The 21,091-nt window shown below is 39.9% G+C and overlaps 2 protein-coding genes across 3 annotated transcripts in view; both read left to right on the top strand.

Moving 5' to 3' along the window:
• The first annotated feature begins 71 nt into the window (after positions 1-71).
• LOC130181871 (uncharacterized) lies at positions 72-3,329 on the top strand. Its single transcript, XM_056396346.1, has 6 exons — positions 72-216; positions 423-571; positions 718-779; positions 1,038-1,136; positions 2,144-2,242; positions 2,427-3,329. The coding sequence occupies exons 1-6, from the start codon at positions 106-108 to the stop codon at positions 2,597-2,599; spliced, it is 693 nt and encodes a 230-aa protein (XP_056252321.1). The 5' UTR covers positions 72-105; the 3' UTR covers positions 2,600-3,329.
• Positions 3,330-4,300: 971 nt separating this feature from the next.
• The window catches only part of slc12a5a (solute carrier family 12 member 5a), a 153,737-nt gene continuing 136,946 nt past the window's right edge, over positions 4,301-21,091 (top strand). The window contains exon 1 of one of the 2 annotated variants that reach the window (XM_056396249.1): positions 4,301-4,686. In XM_056396249.1, the coding sequence (XP_056252224.1) occupies positions 4,527-4,686 (160 nt within the window). In that variant the 5' untranslated portion in view covers positions 4,301-4,526. The remainder of the gene's footprint in view (positions 4,687-21,091) is intronic. The other variant, XM_056396258.1, reaches the window with a different exon arrangement.

Raw genomic sequence — 21,091 nt, 5'->3', positions numbered from 1 at the left:
GTAATGTATCAACTCAAACAGGGGGTGGGAGGCTGAGGCATAAAATAATTGGTCAGTGATATCAATATAAGACAGACCAGACAGAGGCAGAGAGGCATCAGAGCCATGATGAAGACTTTGTGTATTGCTGTTGTTGTGCTGAGTATCACCTCAGTGTGCCAGGCTGCATCGCTGGCCTGTGAGCAGCTGCTGAAGCCAGTGGACAAAGATCCAGATGTAAGTCTCCCACCACATTCATAAATAACAATGTATTTTTGTGGCAGCATTATCAGACTAAATTAAATTGAACCTAATTAATCTATTTGTGTTACACTTCTCTTTCCTGGAATGTGTTGTGAGCAAAACAATTCACATTGAAGGTTTCAGATTATTGCCAAACATTGAAGTCAAAATACATAAATTCCTTTCTTCTGTTCTTTCAGATTTCTGGGCGATGGTACCTTATAGCCATGTCCTCAAATACCTGTTTTTTTCAAGGATTTATGAATGCTTTTTTATGGCCCAGTTTTGCTGTTGACATTACCGCAACTGATACATCAAACATCTATAACGCCACCCTTAGGTTTGGAATGTAAGAAATCTTTTTACTGGCATGAATCTTTAAAAGTAAGATGCTTTATAGAGTCAGTGCATTTGTGCATCATACATCACCATGCCCTGTGTAGCTGTTAAATCAGTCAAGTTCTGTCTGTTAATTTTTTAATAAATCCTTGGCAGGTTGGGAATTTGTGACGATACTTCTTCATTATTGTATGGGAATGGCACTATATTTGACACAGGTAAGATTTTTTTTTAATATACTGTGTGCACCGATGTTTAATGTTGTTGCTTTAGACATTTTGAACAATGCTGACATTATGCTAAAACTGGGATACATTTAAGATTTGTTATAGGCTTTGAAATCATTTGTAGTATAAAGTGTTGTATTTTCTACATTTTAATGCAGATGAATTGTTAATTTCATTATGACATTATACTTGTAATGTAAAACATTTAATGTATTATTTTCATCCGCATTCTTTTGATGTTTCCAATAGATGACTCCAAGGAAGATCTATTAGTGCTTCTGCAAAGTGGGTGTCCTGACTGTCTTGTTATGAAGGGTGGTGACGACTATTCTATTCTTCTACTTATGAGTAAGGACAAAATTGGCTGCACTTAGGCACAGCAGTGCTTTGAACTAAATGCTAAAGACAGCTTGACAACATGCTCACAATAACAATGCTAACATGCTGGTGTTAAGCAGGTATACTGTCCTGTTTACTGTGTTCTTCCAGAGTCAGCTGGGCCTAAAAATCTTTCAGTTAATCCAGATTTAGTCTCAAGGCTCTCGTGCTTCCAGTTTAATATGTCTATTGAGTGAACCCATCTGTGTCCTCACCATCTTAGTTTGATGTGTCAGCATGCCAACATTTGGTCATTAAACCGGGGCTGATGGGAATGTGATAGTTTTGCAGGTATATAGTCATAAACCAAAGATCTAGACAACTTGATAGCACTACATGAAAAGTTAAACCTACATTAACTGATGTTTGTGGCCACTTGGGGGCAGTGGAAACAAGTTGTGAACACAGCACTCATCAACTTTCAAGTGGATATAGCAAAGTAAAGTTGTGGGCCAGAAAGAAAAACAATGAACAGAAAGGCATGCTAAAGCTCTGTCAGGCCAAGGGGAATGGCAGGTTGAGGGTTCATCACTGACCCGATCACATTATAACACTGTTTTCACATTGTCATTTGATATATTGTTAAGGTAAAATATTAGTTATAGCCACTATAAGAGATAACCAAAATCAGTACAATTCATCCAGAGAAGGACATGAATGTCTGTTCAACATTTCATGGCAAATCATCCGGTAGTTGTTCAGTCTGGTCCAAAGTGGTGGACTAACCAAAAGACTCATATTGCCACCCGAGAGCCATGTCACTAACATGACTAAAATTATGTTAACTAATTCTCTGTTGTTAATGTGTACCTCTATCTCTAAGGCATCTAAGGCATTTAATAGCATATAATATAAATATGTAAAATGTTGTACATGTGCATTAATGTGGGTTAAACTGAATACCTTATACTGCAGACATTTTGAGACAGAATATCATTACAAGGCTTTCATCTCAAATATTGTCACCGGTTTAACAGGTAGGAGAAAGAATGTCACTGCTGCTGAGATGAAAGAGTTTGAGTCACAGACAAATTGCATTGGCGGGTACAAACCGGAGGTCCTCAACACATATAACGGTGAGACATGGAGACTTGTTCATGTACAGTAAGGTGTCCTTACAGTCATATACAGATAGTGAATCTTACCATTTATTCTCAGCAGCGTCAACTTTGGTACACCACAGTGCGCAATATACACTGTGGTGAAATTTATTTTGGGGTTGTTATTAATTGTGATGTCCATTTTTTTTCCCCTGCACAGACTTTGAAAATTGCACACTTGAAGACGACCTTGACCTTGATAATCCAGAAATATGGTCCATGGTTTCCCAAAGACTAAATAAAATGCTGCATCACTGTTTTACAGATGAACTTAATTCTTACTACAGTATTGTCAGGGATTGGGCTCAGAATACCTGGAATAATTTATGGTAAATGCACTAGGGCATGACTATAATAAATATTCCCTCACATCAAAAACTACTAAATCTGAAAAAGTACAATTGTTTTTTGTTTTAATGAATTAATTTAAAGGTGGTGGGGCAAGTCCATGCAATTGATTCTCAAAACTCAATAGATTATATTTTTCCAGTGTAACGTAATAATGAAATGAGGGTGTTTTTTTTATTTATCTAAAACTTTTATGGCTTTCTTGACAAGTGATTCTATTGATTCTCTTGTGGTTTTGTTTCTCTTGTAAATGACCAGCTGGTAAAACATTACTCGATGTGTAAATTTTTTTTTTAGTAAATTCAATTTTACGGTGTTTGACACCTTTTCCGCATTACTATTAAAGGATAATGTAGAGGCCAATGTGACCCACAGATACTTGAACTCATGTACAATGAATATTTGCTGCTTTGTTAACTTGACATTCGGGGGATAACAATGGGCATTTCCCACTATTTTCTAACATTTTATGCACTAAACAATCTAATAATTATGAAAAAAATGAACTGCCATTGATCATTGGTTGCAGCTTAGTAGTTCTCTAATAAGAGATGATATGATAATATGATTCTGACAGAGGTTTTATAAGTATTGATTTCTTTAAATTAAAGGAATTTGATTTTGAATGTTTGTGATAAACTGCAGGATTGAGTATTCTTTTATGGGTTGAGAAAATGTTTCTACTTCTTAAACTAAATAAACTATTTGAAACCCCTCTTGGATTATCTGGTAAATGCATTGTCGAAAAGCTGAAAAAACAGTGCTGTTTTTCCAAGCTCATGAAAAGTCTTTTTAGAGAGATACATGGTTCTCACAGGACAGCGACGCTAAACTTCTGGTGCTTTTATGGAATATGCTACCCAACAGTATATATATTTGATGCACATAAATCCTGCAATAATATTAATCCAAAATATCAGATGTAAGAGTAAAACACTGATGAGACCATTTTACTGCACAATGACTACTTTTCATACTTAAAGCACATTTTGCTGATGAAACTTGGGCTACATAATTTTGCTTAGGTAAGGTTATGACTGAATGCAGGACTTCTAGTGGAGTGTTTTCACAGTGTGGTATTATTACTCTCACTTAGGGAGGATCTGAATACATCTCCCACTGGTTTCCCACTTTGCCCGGTTGTTTATCCAGCCTTGGGCACCAACCATGGCTTGCATAGCCACTGCATGCCTTGGCTGGGAAGTTATAATTGACCAACTCCTATACTTTGTAAGGTTGGTAATCCAGGCTCGACAGCAGACAGTTTTTTTTCCTGACTTTTTAATCAGGATTTGTTTTCTTTTTCTTTTTTCTTTTTTTTTTTCTTTAATTTTTTTGTTTTGTTTTATATATCTTTAAGTGTTCTCATTGCTTTTGAAAACTTAAACTGTCGTTGCAGCAAAAATAACTTAATTAGTAACTAATAAACTGCAGCTGGTTGAGTGACTGACAGCTTTAGCTTATTCTGTGGTTGCCTAGCAACGCCAACTCAGAAGCGTAGAGGGCTGCATTTCTTTGGATGCCACAATTAAAAAATATATAAAATAACGTTTAATTTTAATAATTAAGGAATGCATTTCTCATGTGTTTGCATGCTCGTGTGGTTTAAAAAAGTGTGTTTACCTTGTCTTTAAAACGGCGCCACAAACGGTGAACAATCGGCTTTAGGACCCAGGTGCGCGGCAGCCAGCAGACACCGGTTGATGAGATGGTCCACTCGGCATTACACATCTGATTACCTGACAAAGAGCAGTTGGTCGCCCAGGTCAGAGTAGTCGGAGGTGAACTTAGCAGGCGTTGAAGGTGGGCTACCATACGAAGAGAAACGAGAGCATTTTTCACTGCCATTGTCCGTCCACGTCAGCCCGCACCGTGGCAAGAAGACCCGTGGCTTGTCTCACCGGCGACAACCATGAGCCAGAGGTTCACCGTCTCCAAGAGCGACGGCGACCGGCGCCCCTCAGACATCCAGGGGGAGGTGAACCAGCTGTTTGAGGGAGACGAGCCTACGACCAGCGGCGGGGCGGAGGAAGAAGATGCAGCCGGCACCGAGGTCGTGGTGGTGCTGAAAGGTACGGACACTCACGCCGGCTTCATTCATCCTAACGCTGTTTGTTAGCTATGGGCTATATGCTAGCAGTCCTGATGCTTGACTGCTGTTCAGTGACACCACATTGTCTGTGGACAGATGTGTGTGACTTGAATTTTGAATAGCCTCACAGGGTACGGGTTGTCCAATAACAGGCATTGCAAAGCGCACAAAATTTGCCGTTTCCTTTTATATATATATATTTTTTTGTACAATTATTGTATTGTTACAAGTGCATTGTGCAACATATTCGAAGTTGCATGCATATGTTGACAAGCAGATGGGGTTATGTTTTGCTTTGTTTTCATATGGTCTGTTAATGTTGAATGACTCAGACATGTTGCTCCTACTGTTGCATCCATTCAAACGCATTTATACTGCACAAGTCATCATTGGTTGCTCCGAAGGGCATTTTATTTCCTTATAACCCCTCAACTGTCAGACAACTGATAGCCTATGTGCTCCTCATCTCTCCATCTGAAAAACCTAACCCTAACCTAACTTGTGACCGGATTCTCAGGCTTTATACACTATTATATTCAAGCAGCCAAGATGTTATACCTAAGCTTTGACATACCACTTGAAACCACTATGTGCACAGGGAAACTACTTGCTTTCCTAGTGCTAAAAAGGAGATATCAATATCAAGTATAATTCAGTATGGTGCCTTGGCTTAGATAAGATCAGATTTTATAAAATGATAGCCCGTAACGTGTGTCATCTGGCTTTTTTTGTGGCTGAGTTTAGTGCGTAGGCCTATTTAATTTCATAAAACACAGGACCAATCCAGTGCCCATCATAAGGAGGGGATTTGATCGGGGAGCGAATAATCAATCAAACCTCTGTATTTTCAGCTCTGCACTTATGTCATGCCAATTTCCTCCAGTAGTCCCAGCCCTATCTCCTGGGAACCAGTGCCATTGTGGTTCAATCCTGTCACCAACTCGCCTGATTGAAATAATCAAGGTCCTTGTCAGTCATTGTCTGAATTGAATGCAGCAGTGCAGTCCAAGTGGTGGCTGAAATTCCCACTGGGCCAGGAATGGAGGCCTTTACTATTACCAGTGATTAGCATTAGGAAAAGTGCAATCATTCAGGGCCAGTCAAGTGCAATAAAGATTTATCTGCAAATTAATCAATACATTTCATTTTGTGCTTAAACTATAAAGGCTGCTTTATTAATGACGTTTCAGCTTTACTGGCCTACCTCCCTAGATTCCCATAAACGTCTTTTTATTTCAGCTCTAGATTTGCTGCTGCTTAGTTTCTGTGCTTTGCTCTGAAGTCTACTAAGTACTGTACCCTTAAACTGCCTAGTTAGGCATTCAGTTTAATTCTTTATACACAGGATAAAACTGTGACCAGCATTATTGGATTGACAACAAACACTATAAAACATGTGAGCAGTTGCAACAATGGATGTTTTTAGTTCCTTTTAAGTCTGTCTCTGAAGTTACATCACTCCCCTCAGTCCTTACACTTTATGGTATTATACTTGCCTTTCTCACTGGATATATTACATGTCATCCCCTTGTCCTGACATCATTCGTGCTGCGCTAAGGTTCAGAAGTGCTGACTGATTTCTACTATTAAACCAGCTAGCCGCTTAGGTGAGGAATGAAAGCTTTTAATTACCAGTCCAGCTCTCCCCGTCACTGCTTCGTGTGGATGCAGACAGCCTTTGAGGTTCACAACATGCCACCTTCTCCTTCTCCAGGTGAATTAACATATAAATGCCTCTTCAGCATTTCTCCACTCAAATGCCCCAGTGTGTATCAATCATTCCTCTGGACAGGAATATGGCTGCCTGGGTCAGTAGGAACAAATATAACAATTTCTTTGTGTTCCCCTTAAGAGATGGGGAGCACTTTATTGAAGGACTTTCCCTCATACATGCTATGCTCTTGCTGAGCTGCAGCCTTGTGGAGACTAGTGTCTCTGCATCCACTTTGCTGGTTGCCATGGTGATGCAGTACATTTTCACGAGTTATCTCGCAAATGGTCTTGCTGTGAGGTGAAAACACTTCAGATCGAGCAGGTACTATTATGAAATCAATCTCTTGCTCGGATCGTGTGATATTTTCTCTCAACTGTTTTTTGTTCTGTGTGCCTTGAAATTGTTGTAATAGAACAAAAAGATGAATCATAGATGAACATCAAATTTGTATACCTAATCAGAAATTTCTTATTGCTTCTGTAAGTTTGATAGAAATACGTACCAGGGCTGCGACTAGCAGTTATTTTCATTATAGATTAAACTATTGATTATTTTCTGTCGGTAAAATGTTAATGACAACGGTGAAAAATGTCCATCAAAATTTCCTTGAGCTGAAGGTGACATATATCCTTGTTTTATGTGACAGTAGTCCAAATCACAAAGATAGTCAGTTTACTATCAAGACAAATAGAAGCAGAAAACTTTCATATTTGAGAAACATTTGCCACCAAAATAGCAATTGTTTGTTGATTGACTAATTGATTAATCTGCTAATCGTTGCAGCTCTAGCTAGTGCACAATAATGGGTCTACCGGTGTAGATAGTGTCAAGCGTTGTTCCATATTGTGTGTGTTTGTTTGTGTGTGTGTGAATTGATTCAGCTGAAACAGAGGGTTTGTGTAAATATAGTTTGCACTTGAAAGCGTGTGTTTGTGTACAGGTCTGAATCTATCAATGTCATTATGCCAATGTTGTCATTTTCCTGCTGCGTAATAATAATTCCAGTGTCTACCAAAGCACCCTTCAGAAATGGTCTTATTTTTGCTGTTGGACAGGAGCAATATCTGAATTCTTCCCCCTTGGCCTGGACCCGTGATTCTGTTTCTATTGATCCAGAGGGAGGTGTGAGCTCAGTCGGCTCAGCCAGCCAGTGTGGTTGATGACTGGCTACAGAAGATCCTCGTCTGGCTGCCAAGCGCCCTCTCCGCCCTTGACCTTGCAGTGGTGTAAAGAGATATATCTTCTCAGTGCAATGGGCTGCAGAGGGGTTCAGGATTGGCTGGATGTTACGTACCAAGCTGTTGGCAAAGTAGGGGAAGCTTTAAAACTTGCATGTCATTCAGAGACCTCACATTTTTTAAAATCACGACTGACATGCTGTTTTACAGTGTTGCTTCTAATTCAGAAAAATGGTGTAGCCTTTGACAAACTGCGATGTCCTGCTTTGGAGAGAATTGCAATTGGAACTTGAACCTGACAACAATGATACTTTTTTTTTTGTAAACATTATTGTTATTGAAACAACATTAATTGTTTTTTTAACCACTTGGATTCAGCGAGCTGTGAACACAACATTGACATATTATTTATTTTATTAGTTTATTGGACAAGGACGATTCTTACTAGTCAACAGATCAATGGTAAATGGAAAAGAATTACATAAAGTTAATATGTAACAGAAAGCTGCTGGGTGTGCTTATTCACACGCCCAGCAGACAAAGAGCAACAAACATTAATTTGGAGTCTTGTTTCTGTCCGCCTGATGAATGAAAGTCCAATATTAAGTCCAATATTCTAGCTCTGCTTGGTCTCCATCACCTCCTGAGAGAAATATCTGTCTGCTGCAAAATGCTCCACTAAGTCACTAAGGTAGTTTAGAGTGGGTGCGTCCAAACTTTTTCCCAAGAAAAATATCCGTCGGTCGTGGCTGTAAATGAGGTTTACGCCAAAACAGTCAAGTTTCATGCTGTAAATCCAAAACAGCGAGCTGAAAGAGGCTAAAACATTCTGTAGAGCTGAGGGGAGCTGCAGAGATGAGTGATAATTATCTGTGGATTTGGCTTTCCACAAGGGACACCTTTCACATTACATGTAGTAATTTGATCAATTGTTAGTACAAAAGTCTTGAAAAGAGCAGCTTAAAGACAATAATTAATCTGCTCAAATCCCTTCATCCTGCTCAGTGTAACTGCCTAAACTAAATGCAGTTTTGACACGAGTGAGCAGACCTCTGTATGTCTGAACTATTTTGGGCCAATTTGGGTGGTCTCTTTTATAACACAGTCAATTATTTATGCACTCCTCGTACTCGACTCTTGCGGTTTCGGTTTCCTACCAAGCCATGATTGCTGAAACAAGTTCAAAATGTGTCCGTGAGCTTCTGTTTGTATGTACTTGGGGTTTAGTTTTATTGACAGTAACTATTGTATCAGTAGAGCTTAAAACCAAAGATGCAGACATTTGACGTTAATAACCGTAACCCAATTTGTCCTCAGTGTTTTGGTCCATGAGCAGAGAGGCCGACTTGGCTGAGCTTTAATCTGTGTCAGGATGTCCCTTTTCCTTCTAGGCGAATGCAGTCCAGAGGAGAATGACACAGCATAGTGACAACAGCAGCCATAATCACAACAGCAACACAACGTCATAACCTCACAACAGCAGCAAAATCAGATATTTGTGTTTTTTCTCTCTGAGTTTACCGTCCATCTCCAAACAAGACATTGTATGTGTGTTTTTGTGTGTCGATCAATTTTAAAATGTATTCTGAATCTATACACAGAGCTCACTGTGTGCGTAAAGGAACAAATGGAATTGTAGCATAAGAGGAGTGTGCAATTTCCCCATACACTTCCTTTCAGTCTAATTTAAACAGTGTATTTCTCTGTTTTCAGCTATTTGCGGTTTCATCTTGTTTTTGGTGGCCTTTGTCCATCAAACAGAGTAGAGTGGAGCAGACGTGGTGTGCATTAGGATGAGGCCGGCAATATTCGGTGTTTTTCTTGTTGTCAACGACAATCAAATAATGTTTCAGTTCATCCCTCTATATTTTCTGACTTTCCCAGCCTGTCTGTGGCTCTCACACCCAAGCCTGAAGAAGTAAATCTTTAAAAACGGATCATAAATATATACTTTCATCTTTAAAAAATAAATAAATATTAAAAAAAAATATATATATATATATATATATAGAATATAACAGGAGTAATTTGTGAATTTGTTGGGGACAGGATGATGTAGGTGGGACTGACTCAAGATAAACTACAGTGCCCATGTTCATACTGTAGTAATGAAGGAACATGTCTCCCAATGTAACCATCTGGCTCGCTGATGTGTTTTTAATATTTTTGGACCAACAATGGAGATCTATGGCACAGAGCCGTCAACTGTATCAGGCTGTACAGAGGCAATAGGGGTTACTACGATACATTCTTGGTTCTTGGTTTTAGCCTTTTTGTGGAATCACTGATAATAGGAAAAATCAAGAATATCAACAGACTTATATGTATTATTATTATTATTATTGTTGTTCGCTCAAATTTGACTGGCATTTCATCCAGCAGTAGCTGCCAGGGATTGTGCCTCCATGAGCTGTTGTTTGACCAGATGCAGGATTGTTTGTGTGTTTATTCAGGCATTTCTGCCCCAGTGCAGTAATGAATACCATGTAAATAATAGACAACCTCTTTGATATAGCGGTGCAGTCCGATGGTGAACACAGATATTGAGTCACAAAGGCCTGTTGTGGATGACTCCTATTGTAGGATTAATAGAGTGGGGTGGCTCTTTTAGTCACTCCTGGGAAGAGTGCGGACTCCTGATCAGGGCTGTAATGGAATATTTATCAAGACATTATCTTGTCATGAAAGAGGAAATGTCTTACTTGTATATATTTAACTACACATTACATTTATTTTGTTTCCACAAAAATAGATTAGGTTTGAAATGTGTGACTTTTCCTTGGAACAGCTAAATGCTCTTATCGTTGAAATTTATAGGGGGCTACAAAAATAATTTAATGAGAAGGGACTAAATCACCTCTGCTTGTTGCACCAGTTGCAAATGTCATGTAGCCCAGATCATTTGGCTTCTTCAGAGCTCTGTGGGTTGTCTCGTGTTGTTTGAAATGACACGTATCAAAGTGCTGCTTTTACACTTAATTGACAATATGATATTCAGTCTAATATGAGCCACCTTTGTAACACTGACTCTAGTGATTGTTATTGCAGAGTTAAAGTCCATTTCCATGAAGTGTTTAGGATATTTTGTCTGCCACCTGTTATTGTTTGCATAGAGAAACAAATATACCTCTGGGTGCAATAGAATAAGCTCAACGGTTATGTAATTATAGGCTGCTACAAACAAAAAGGTAATCAGTCAACATCTTAGGGTTCAGAGCAGTTTAATGAGATTTAAATTATATTTATATGAAGGTTGCTTCACCTTAAGTAAACCAGGAGAGGTTAAGGATTGCCCTGCTTGAGATTCATGCTGGCATGCTCTTGTCTCGAATCTTTCCCAATGACATTATCAAAGCTGGGCTGGGAATTTGAACATGGGAGCTTGTCACTTACAGGCCTGAATTTTGTAACCTTTAGCGCTTGACTGGCTAAACCATCTCTGCACATCAGAAACAACAAAATGGCAACGCAGAGCTTTGAGGACTGAATGAATACATGCTGTTTTTTTTTTTTTTTTTTTAAACTTGTGTGTGTGTTTGTTTGTGTATTGTATCAGTGGTGGGAGTGGGGAGATATGGAAGCTATTGGTTTGTTTGCAAAACACCTGGTCCCTCTTTTTATCAGGTATCCCAGTTGTAATAGTGTTGTTGGCTAACATCTGTGTCCCAGTTCCACACTGTGTATACATTTATCTAGGTTTTTACTATGTTGTGCATATACACTCATAGATGTCAGCACATACTAAGTTAGCTTAATGTTGATGGACACTACAATGAGGGGCTGCTCAGCTGGAAAAAATTAAAGACATTTTTGAGAGTAGTGAGTGAGAAAAACCAATAATTAAAGCACTAAATACTGTAATTTTAAATTTAATTTTAATTTGCTTTATTAGTTTCCAAATATGAAACTGGCAGTACAGTTTGACCATCCATTAGTAGAAAACGTCATCATCATCATATCATTTTCAGTTAGTACAAAACGGTTGATTGCCTTGGTTTCTTTTTCCAGTTACTGCCAGAACAATATGTAAAGTCTTTATTGTTTACATTAGTGTGGACCTGGGAGACATCTTTAACCTTCCACTTACGTTTCTCTGTCTTTTTGCCCATCTGTCCTGCTCCTGCAGTAATGGCATTAAATAGCTGAAATTTTCTCCCTCAGAAGAGCCATCGATTTGTAATCTAGCCAGCCATTAAATGCCATAGCTTCTCCGCCATCACTCACCCTGTTATTCCTTTTTCTGTCAAAGGGCAAACCATCAATAGAGTTTGGATCAATACAGCTCATACGCCATTACCTATGTATGTCCAGTCCCTATCTAATTTTCAAAAGAGCTGTTTAAATTGAATCAAATGATCAGAGGCTTCTTCGGGGTGGGACACTGTGTGGTTTGACAGAGAGGTGTGGTGACATTGAGCAGACAGCAGAGGGCAGCCTATGTAATGTTTTAATGGGCGACACACAGGACTGATGCTGTGTGCGGGGCTGCTGAGTGCTCGAGGTATCTTAGCCAAAACTTAAATCTAGAAAAATTAAATATGAATATGTTAAATATATGTAGTTTTAACTGTGGCTTCGTGCATGTACAAAATGTGTTAAAGAAAATATGAATTGGAGGGGTGCATGTGAGAAAGGAAATGCTCTGCAGTGACCAAGACGTGTGCGTTTCTCTGCTGAGACAACAGGGGGCAGTTGTGTCCTTTCTCTTAATCAAGACTGCCAGCATCTATGTATATTCCCTTGAGTATCATGTGGTAGAAAAACCTGATATGAGATGAGGGATCAGTAACCCAGTGAATTACACAACAGTCTGTGTTTTGTGTGTGATGGAAGGTGTGTGTTCAGTGTATGGCAAGTGAAGAGAAAGTGTGGGTGGGTGTGTTCTTGTGTGTGAGGATGGGAGAAGAAGACGTAAGAGAGAGGGAGAAGACAGGGGAGAGAGAAGAAGGTAGCAACACAAGAGGGGGAGTAAACCTCCCTTAGCCTAGAAATCGTCGTGCCATTATGTAACTCTGTCTGCAAACAGGGGGAGGTGTGTGTGTGCGCGTGCGTGTGTGTGTGTGTGTGTGTGTGTGTGTGTGTGTGTGTGTGGGGATTGGGACCAACTGATAGAAAGTGACAAAATCCTCCTCACATGCAGGCAAGCTGCAGGGCAGACCTCAGTGACACTAACACGGGACGAACGGGGGAGAGCAGAGGAGAAGAAACATCAGTGGGGAGAGGTAGAACATTTTCCTCTACCACGCAACTCTGACTATGACACATCCATCACAGGTCCACACACAGATCAAGCCAGCGCGGCTCACTCTGTGACACACGGGCTGGTCTGCAACCTTTACACTCGTTTCTGTTTTCTCACATAGTCACCAACATTAATATCCCACTCGATTCAGCACGTCGGGCTCTTTTAGAACATCCTGTAAGAAATGGCCACAAATGATGAATAGACCAAAAGCTGAATTGAGAAAATAATCAGAATGAAAATATTTTTAGTTAGCTGCAGCCCTACTGTTTACACAAAATTTACAAAACAATACGATTTTACCATTAGAGTAAAAATCATGGAATTGAACAGGATGAAATAATAAGTCTCTGTATCTAATTCCTGTGAAGGCAGTCTATCTCAGCTTTCTGTCTTGCCTCCCAGTGGCTTGTCTTTATTGTGCGTTTGATTCTCGCCTTGCATGTGTCACAGACGGCGTATCCTGTTGTTGCAGTTAGTTTCATCATTCTGAATTTATTTATTGGTCCTGTGGGATCCGCCCTCTCTCGGCTCAACACCATCAGGATCTGTGGGCAGCTGAGTCTCCCAGGACTCTTCTGCTCATACTTAACAGCTGAACCCGGGGGTTGTGTAGCAAAGTTTGCCGTAATGTTTCCCACAAAAAAATATGCTTGTATCAACTACATTTCTGGAGATGCAGAATAGAGCAATGACGGGGGACAAGACTTTATTTTAATAGGTCACTATGATCATTTATTAGACATAGGTTGCCAGAATATATTACTGCCTCCAGAATGTAAGAGTTATACACACTGCCATAGTGTGTGTGTGTGTTATTTTGGTCTGATTTGGAGAGCAGCACACGCTCCAGCTACTGAGGCAGTGGAGGCAGAGAGCAGCGGGCCAGAGATGCAGGTCATGGATCCCCATGGGGCTGGGCTGGTATTCGGGAATCATACCAGGCCTTCCTGTCCCTCAGGACTGCTGCACTCTGTTCTCTCTCCCTCTCTGTCTTTCTCTGGCTGGGAAAGGGTTTGAGGCTGAGACTGGTATGGGGGCATAGTTTAGGTTTTGAAAAGGTGAACTGTAAATAAGATATATGATGTAAGAGTTGTGCCACTAGCTAAATGAATTTTAATTATTTGCCCTGAATTTGAATTTTGTGTTGTGAATTTTAATAATGTCTTTTTGGCTGGCTGGCTACCGGGCTGGTTGCCATAGTGCTGCAGCAGGCAAGAGGGAGAAGGACCTCACTGGAGTTGTTCCACAGCCCACTTCTTTCCACAGTCCAAAGGTTCTGTCAGCTCGTTGCGCTCGGTTGGGGGTACATGCTCTCCATCACTATTACCATGCATGTCACTGCACATGTCAAGAGGGTGACTGCAGAGCAGGCCTGGGTCAACCAGGGTTTCTAAATACTTCTCATTGTAAAAAGGAGAGTAAAAGAAGACCTGGGCAATTAAAGGTCCCATATTGTCTATCTATTGTCTAGGTTTCTATATTAATACTGTGAAAGTATCAAAGCGCTCAGTCCAGACATGCACACAGCCTGTATTCAGAAACTGAGCCTTAAAACGAGCCGTCAGGACTTCTGTAACTTTGTGATGTCACAACAAAGCCATGTCCCAAGCACTGCCCACCCGGATCAACCGTCCAGCCTTGCAGGATTTGGTATCTCTGAGTGTTAACCTGAAATCTGCTTTAGTTTTATTTGATCACTCAGAAGACAGTCAACCAATCAGAAGAGAGCCTCAGAGCCTCCCCTCTTCCTCTCTGCTGACTTGTTGCTAGAGCTTCAGAGAGAAGCCTGAGAGAGGAGATGTAAAACTACATAGAGATGGTTTTTGGTTCTTCAAACCACAAATATATCTTCTAATCTCTCTACACACCAACACCCTGTTCCGTTCTCCAAACAGACCAAAGAATTACAGGTTGTTTGTAAATAGTATTTAGAACAGTTCTTGCTATTAGGGTTCTGTTAGTACAGACACCTGCTCTGTTCAGTATCTTCAGCAGTCTTCAACCGGCATGGGCTACAATTCAGTATCCAGTGTTTATTCCCTTTCAGTCAAATTGTCTTGTGATGATTTGATCATGCTGTTTAAACAATGACATGGCATGAAGTGGTATTTTTTTGGTATTGTTGGTCCATCACCCAAAACACTGTGTTGTGTCAAACTGCAGTGAGGCGTGTTGATTCACAGTGGGTTCGGCAGTACTGCAAGCAATTTCAGTTAATGATAATATCAAAAATGTTGCTAATTGCGGTGTTGAAAATATAAATGGTAAGTGTCAGTACAGTATTTTTTTTTTTTTTTTGCAGTCATTGCAGTAAAATTATGTGACAGCTATATTCACACACTCAACAGAATGTAGCGATGCTTGCTGTGGCACACACACTTTGATACTGAAGAAGTAGGTGGATTGTGTGCATAGTGTGTGCATAGTGTGGTTGCAATAACACTAATGAGCTTAACAGTGCATCTGCTGCTAGTGTTATGCTTCTCCCATTACTTTAATCACTTTAAGTTCTGAGTTTGATTTTTCTTACCTACTCAAGGAAGACATTATTACATTGTATTTGTTATGGTGGGCTTTTATTTATTCATGTATTCATTTTATTCAAATTATGCTGCACGGACTAGCAACAAAATACACAAAATCACATGGAAAACAACACCAGAGCACATTCAAAACACTCACTCAAAACACTCACACTCACTTATGCATGCACACAGATGCATGCATAAACAATGGCTGAAACTGTGGAATTGTACACATGGAATACTTTGCATAAAGTCCAGTAGAATACATTTATATAGATAAATACATTTAGTGGCTGGTATACTGTATGGCTTTATGTTGTAGTTTTGTTAGTCAGTTGTGGTTCTAGCTGTGTGATATGTGTTTGTCAGTGCGGTATTATTAAAATATCGATAACATTATGTGATGCATGCAGAGCAAGTAACACAACACTGGTCCGTATTCATTTGGTATATTCACATCTTTCCAATGTAAGGTTTATTGCAGTGCATTGTAGTTCTCATCTCAAATGATAAAATACAACAATAGATTTTAAAATGTTGAGCTTTTTTTTTTTTTCTCTCAAAACAAGTTTTTGGCACAAAAAGAACACAAACAAAAGATACACAACGTCCAATTTGTGAGGGAGATCCTGAGCAGATCTTTAACAGCAGGTCGTAGTTTAGACAGTTACTATTTGTTTCTTGGTATAATTAAACTTTTTATGACCGTTTCATGCCCGAAACCCGAAACTGTCAGTTACTTGTAAAATATTCCAGCATCTATGACGTGTTGTAAACATTGCTTTTATTTTCACATGATGCTTTTCTTAAATTACTTGGTGCAGTGTCTGATGCTGCCTTCAACTGCTCCATAAACATCAACCTCTGAGTTAAAGAGATGTTAATGTGACTTGACATGCATTGTGCTTTTGGATAAAAATAATACTTTTCTTTTAGACTTCAGCAGCACCAAGCTATTTGATTTTGTTGGAATAAACAGACCAGAGCATCACATCATGTGCTGTGATGATAGAAGCTGTTTTTAAATAACTAAAGTAAACATTTGTCAGTTAAAACTTAGATATATTATATCGTGGCAATAGCACCATGTAACGGCAAACTGTGTTGAATGCCAGGCAACAACACAGTAAGATGCATAAATAAAAAAACAACGACGATAATAATTCATCACATTTACTGTTAGCTGTTGGTATGGCTTCCAGCCTCTCCTCCACATAAATGTCATATCTCAGCAACTAAGAAGCTTCTGACTTCCCTGGTGTATTTACCACTTTGCTGGGTTGTTCATGTGTGCTCAGCTTGTGCTGTAATTACGAGATGTCCAAATGCACTTGAAGATGGGCCAGGCTGTCCTCAATGATGCACTCATGCAAGGTGGTGAAAAATGTAATTTCAAGCTTTGGGGTGAACAAAGTTACAGTACAACATAACTAGTTGGATTAATGGTGTTTGGAAAACTGTTTAGAGTCATATGCGAACAGATATCAATATTCCCCTGAAACCTACGACGACTCGACACTGCTCACGTAATGACTTCTTCCTCCAGTCATTTGTCTTGACGCTCAGAAGGCAGCACATATGAAACAATTGAGGACAACTCTGGACGACAGGTAGACTATGATTAGATTCACACAATATAAATTGTTTCCATTACAGTCCATTAATCAAAACATTAATTTGCTACAATTTTGATTATAATAAATAAAATAAACTGTTTACTTCTCAATTGTGACTATTTGCTGTGTGTCATAGTCTTCTATTATAGTAAAGTGAAAACCTTGGACGATGATTTGATGACATTTAAGAAGCTGACCAATACACTTTTGGCAGTGAGCGAAACAACGAAAAATGTTCTTAAAATAGTTGATTGATTTTTATGTTTATAATCATAATGTATGACTCCCACCACAATGACCTATCATCATTTTTGTAATATCTGTGTGGAGGCAAATTGTGACAAACTTTGTGTCAGATCCTTCTTTTGCCCTGTCGTCTGTCCATCCGTCCATGTCCATTTCTACAAGTGCGCTAAGTTTATTTAGACACATGGCCACCATGCATTTTGGGAATCAGTCCTACAGTTGCTGTAAGAGTGGATTGAGTCATGACAACCCATTAATCCTCTCCTTTTCTTTCCGTCTCTGGCGTTTGCTCTCTTTCTCACCTTCTCTTTTCACGTCTCTGTGACCTTCCCTTTATCTGCCTGCCAAAAGCCCACTGCTTCTGGAGTTGCTTTAACGATGAGTATTTGAGGAAGGCACATTATGATCCTCTCCCTCCGCAGTCATTTGTTTTCCCACCATGTGCTTGTTGTCGGCCAGGTAAACTGCAGACATTACAGCTCTGCCGCGCGGACGATCTGTCTTTACTACATGTCTACCTGACGCGTCGTTAACGCCCGCTCTCAATCATTTTTAAGTATGATTTTCACACGCAGCACTTTTTCACCCGCATCCACATTCCCTCTCTTTTCTAACCAGCACGTCTCTTTCTTTTTCTCTCTCTCCCAGCCTTGTGTTCATTCAGCTCGGGGCCACTTGTCTGGCCCGCCTGTCTGGCCCGCCGAATGGATGGCAAAAACCACCAGTATGCGAATAGGTGTTTGGTTGGCTTGCTTTGTTAATGGTGTGTGTAGAGGATGATGGGTAGAGTGAGAATGTGCAGCCTGCATTTTGTGTGTGTAATCAAAGAGCGTGCAGATGTGTGTCGCTTGTAGCAGCAGGGATCAGGAATGTCTCTGAATAACAAGGTGAATGGAAAAGTGAAATACTGACATCTTGGATTTTAGCCATTACCCAGCCCATCCCTCCCTTCCCACCTCCCGACCCAATTGTCAACAGTGAGAGCTAAAGCTAGATAGACGGCAAATAGGTTTATTGTGCCTCTCTCTCTCTCACACGCGCACGCGCTCTGTCACACTCCAGGTTTGCTTGCATCCTCTCCATTCGTCTATGCGATCCCTCTTGTTCTCTGTCTCTGTCTTCATAACGTCTCTTTTTGCCACTGCCGTTACCCCCTCTCTGTATTTTTGACTCCCTCTCTTTCCTCTCCTCTCTCTTTCTTTCTATCTCTCCCGCCACCCACCCCCTCACTCTTACACCCTCTCTCTCCCCTTGGTTTTGGTGCAATGCAGTGGCTCCACCACCACATTGGAGACACAACAGCCTTGGCAAACAAGGTCTCTCTCTCTCTCTCTCTCTCTCTCTCTCTCTCTCTCTCTCTCTCTCTCTCTCTCTCTCTCTCTCTCTCTCTCTCTCTCTCTCTCTTCTACTTTCCCTCATTGTCTCTCTCGCTCACACAAGCACAAACGGACCAACACACACTTTCTACTTTCTATTCTCTTATTTTAGCCCCAATTTCCCATCTCTTTCACTTTCTTACTCTCTCAAGGCTTATCGAGAGCAAGAGACAAAGCCTTGGGAATGAGCTGAACAGTAACCTCAGCCATTTCCATATCAAAAAGCTGCACAAGATTTGAAATAAAAGGCACAAACACAATCCTTTGCCCTCATTCTTGCGAAGAAGTGTTGCAGATTTCCATATGCACACACACCACAGCCTTCACAAGCCCTGTGCTTCTCCAACGGTTGCAAGGCAACCACCACTTCAATTTTCATGATGGATTGCTTTTTGATTTCTGGGGAGTAAAGACATTTCATAGATCTTGGGAAGGAGAAGACTTTGTGGGAGATTCGTTGTTTGTTTGTGTCATCTATCACACCTGAATAGACTACCAGACGAGGCACTGTAGGAGGGGACTGGCATTGTGTCGTAGCATCCGTCCAGCTCAGCCCTCAGTCATTTTAGATCTGCCAGCACTGATTAAAAATATATTTGATGAGAGCTTCTTCTTCAGTATCATGTATTCTCAGCTCGATGTACCAACAAAGTCACGGTGGGATTTCAGTGTTGCACTCGCAGTATAATAATTTATCATCTCTCGACACCTCTGTATTATTTCATATGATTTTCATTAAGGTTTCAATGACCTAACATAAAAGAATAAAAAACCAACTGAAGGACATTTAGATGATACCACCTTTTTAATTTTACTCAGCATTACAGAAAATATTTGTTTAATAAGATCACAGCTGGAATTTATGCCGTTGATCAGGCCATATGTGCGGAGATTGTGGTGCTTTTAATGGCAGTGCGGGAAAGATTTGGGGACTGGACTTTGGACGGACATTCAGATTGAGACTGGATCCATGCTAGTTAGATTTATTTCAGGCACCATAATTAGTCTGTATTTAGGCCAATGTTTAATTATCTATATGAGAAGCAGCCAGAACTACATCAAATACTCTAATGATAAGCCCACACTCTCAGAGAGAACGGTTCCGTAAGGGTTAGGGTTCTTCTTTGGTCCACAAACCTCTTCGAAACCATTTTCCTGCTGACAAGGTTCTGGAAAGTTCTCGAGAGGAACAGTAGCAATTCCTGGACCTCATCTCGAGTTAGATAAATTGTCCTTTTACGTGTGTTTTTTGAGCTGTTTTGATGCTACTGTTGTGCTTTCATCTGTGGTGTATGGTGTAAATACAGCATGTGTGGTGAGTTACAAGTTTCAACCAGTGGCTGCGTCAGAGTTTCTCATTGTCCGTCATTTTTACACACAGGGTTGTAAAAATTCATAATCTATTATTACCCGTTATTTTGATTTTGTAATGGTAATGAGACAGTCTCTTTAAAAGCATTTAATTTCCAAAAACAACTTGATCACAATAACATTTCATTTATAGAACAAAGAGAGATTATGTATTTATAAAGGCTTGTAGATAAAAGATGAACAGAGACAGTGACCAGTTAGTTTTTCATGTCATCACCACGTGATGATTTTTAACGCAGTGGGCGGCAGAGGAGATTCTTCAGGCTGAACCTGTGCTCTGCTGCCACACTGGAGTTACCAGTCTACCACAGGTGGTCTGCATGTGGTTATTGACGGTGTTGCTTTGTGGATTGATGACACTGCAGTAGGTTGCACTTAGTTTCCTAATCTGTCAAAATGACGGACAGCCTTCAGAGTTTTCAGTCATTGTTGAAAAGGTCAGTCAGTGACAGAAAACACTCAGTTAACGAGATCCCTTGTTTCAGCTGGTCCTGGTTTCAATAGCTAATTTAGCAAAGAGCAGGGCTGTGATCTGCTAGCTTTCTTAATAGCTGTCCTAGTTGATCAGTTTTCTTACAGTGTGGGTTTTTTTTGTTTTTGTACCCGTCAGTATGTTGCTGGTTAGTTTTGCCAGGCTATTGTTAACCTACCACCCTACTTGCAACTGAGACCTGTATTTGATTTGCACTGCGGATGTTTGAGAAAACTTTTACTTGTTTATTTGCTTTGGACAAAAGTGTCTGCCAAATGAATGCAGTATTACTCATCATGTAAAACACTTCAACTAAAAAACCCATTTGGGAGGAAAGAGATGTTGTTTTGGAAAATCAAACAACAATTTATTTTTTTACAAATAATGTATTATATTTTATAGAATGATAAAATTGTGTCTCAATAGTCTGAACTTTAGCAGTTTTTGGTAACACTGGCAATTTTAAAATTGTTCTTCTACCATATCTATCTGGACCCCCCCTAATAATAATGCTTATTATTGGGTGCAGACCTGGCTTTATTGTCATAGGTAGAGATAGAAAACCTTGAAGTTAACTTAGTACAAATATCTAATGAGCTTGTTTTCAGCTTTAGTACAGTTCAGTACAAAAACCCAATCTAG

The sequence above is a fragment of the Seriola aureovittata genome, chromosome 2, assembly GCF_021018895.1.
Source record: "Seriola aureovittata isolate HTS-2021-v1 ecotype China chromosome 2, ASM2101889v1, whole genome shotgun sequence".
Lineage (NCBI taxonomy): Eukaryota > Metazoa > Chordata > Actinopteri > Carangiformes > Carangidae > Seriola > Seriola aureovittata.
The sequence above is the reverse complement of the archived record's forward strand: the minus strand, read 5'-3'. Positions and strand labels throughout refer to the sequence as shown.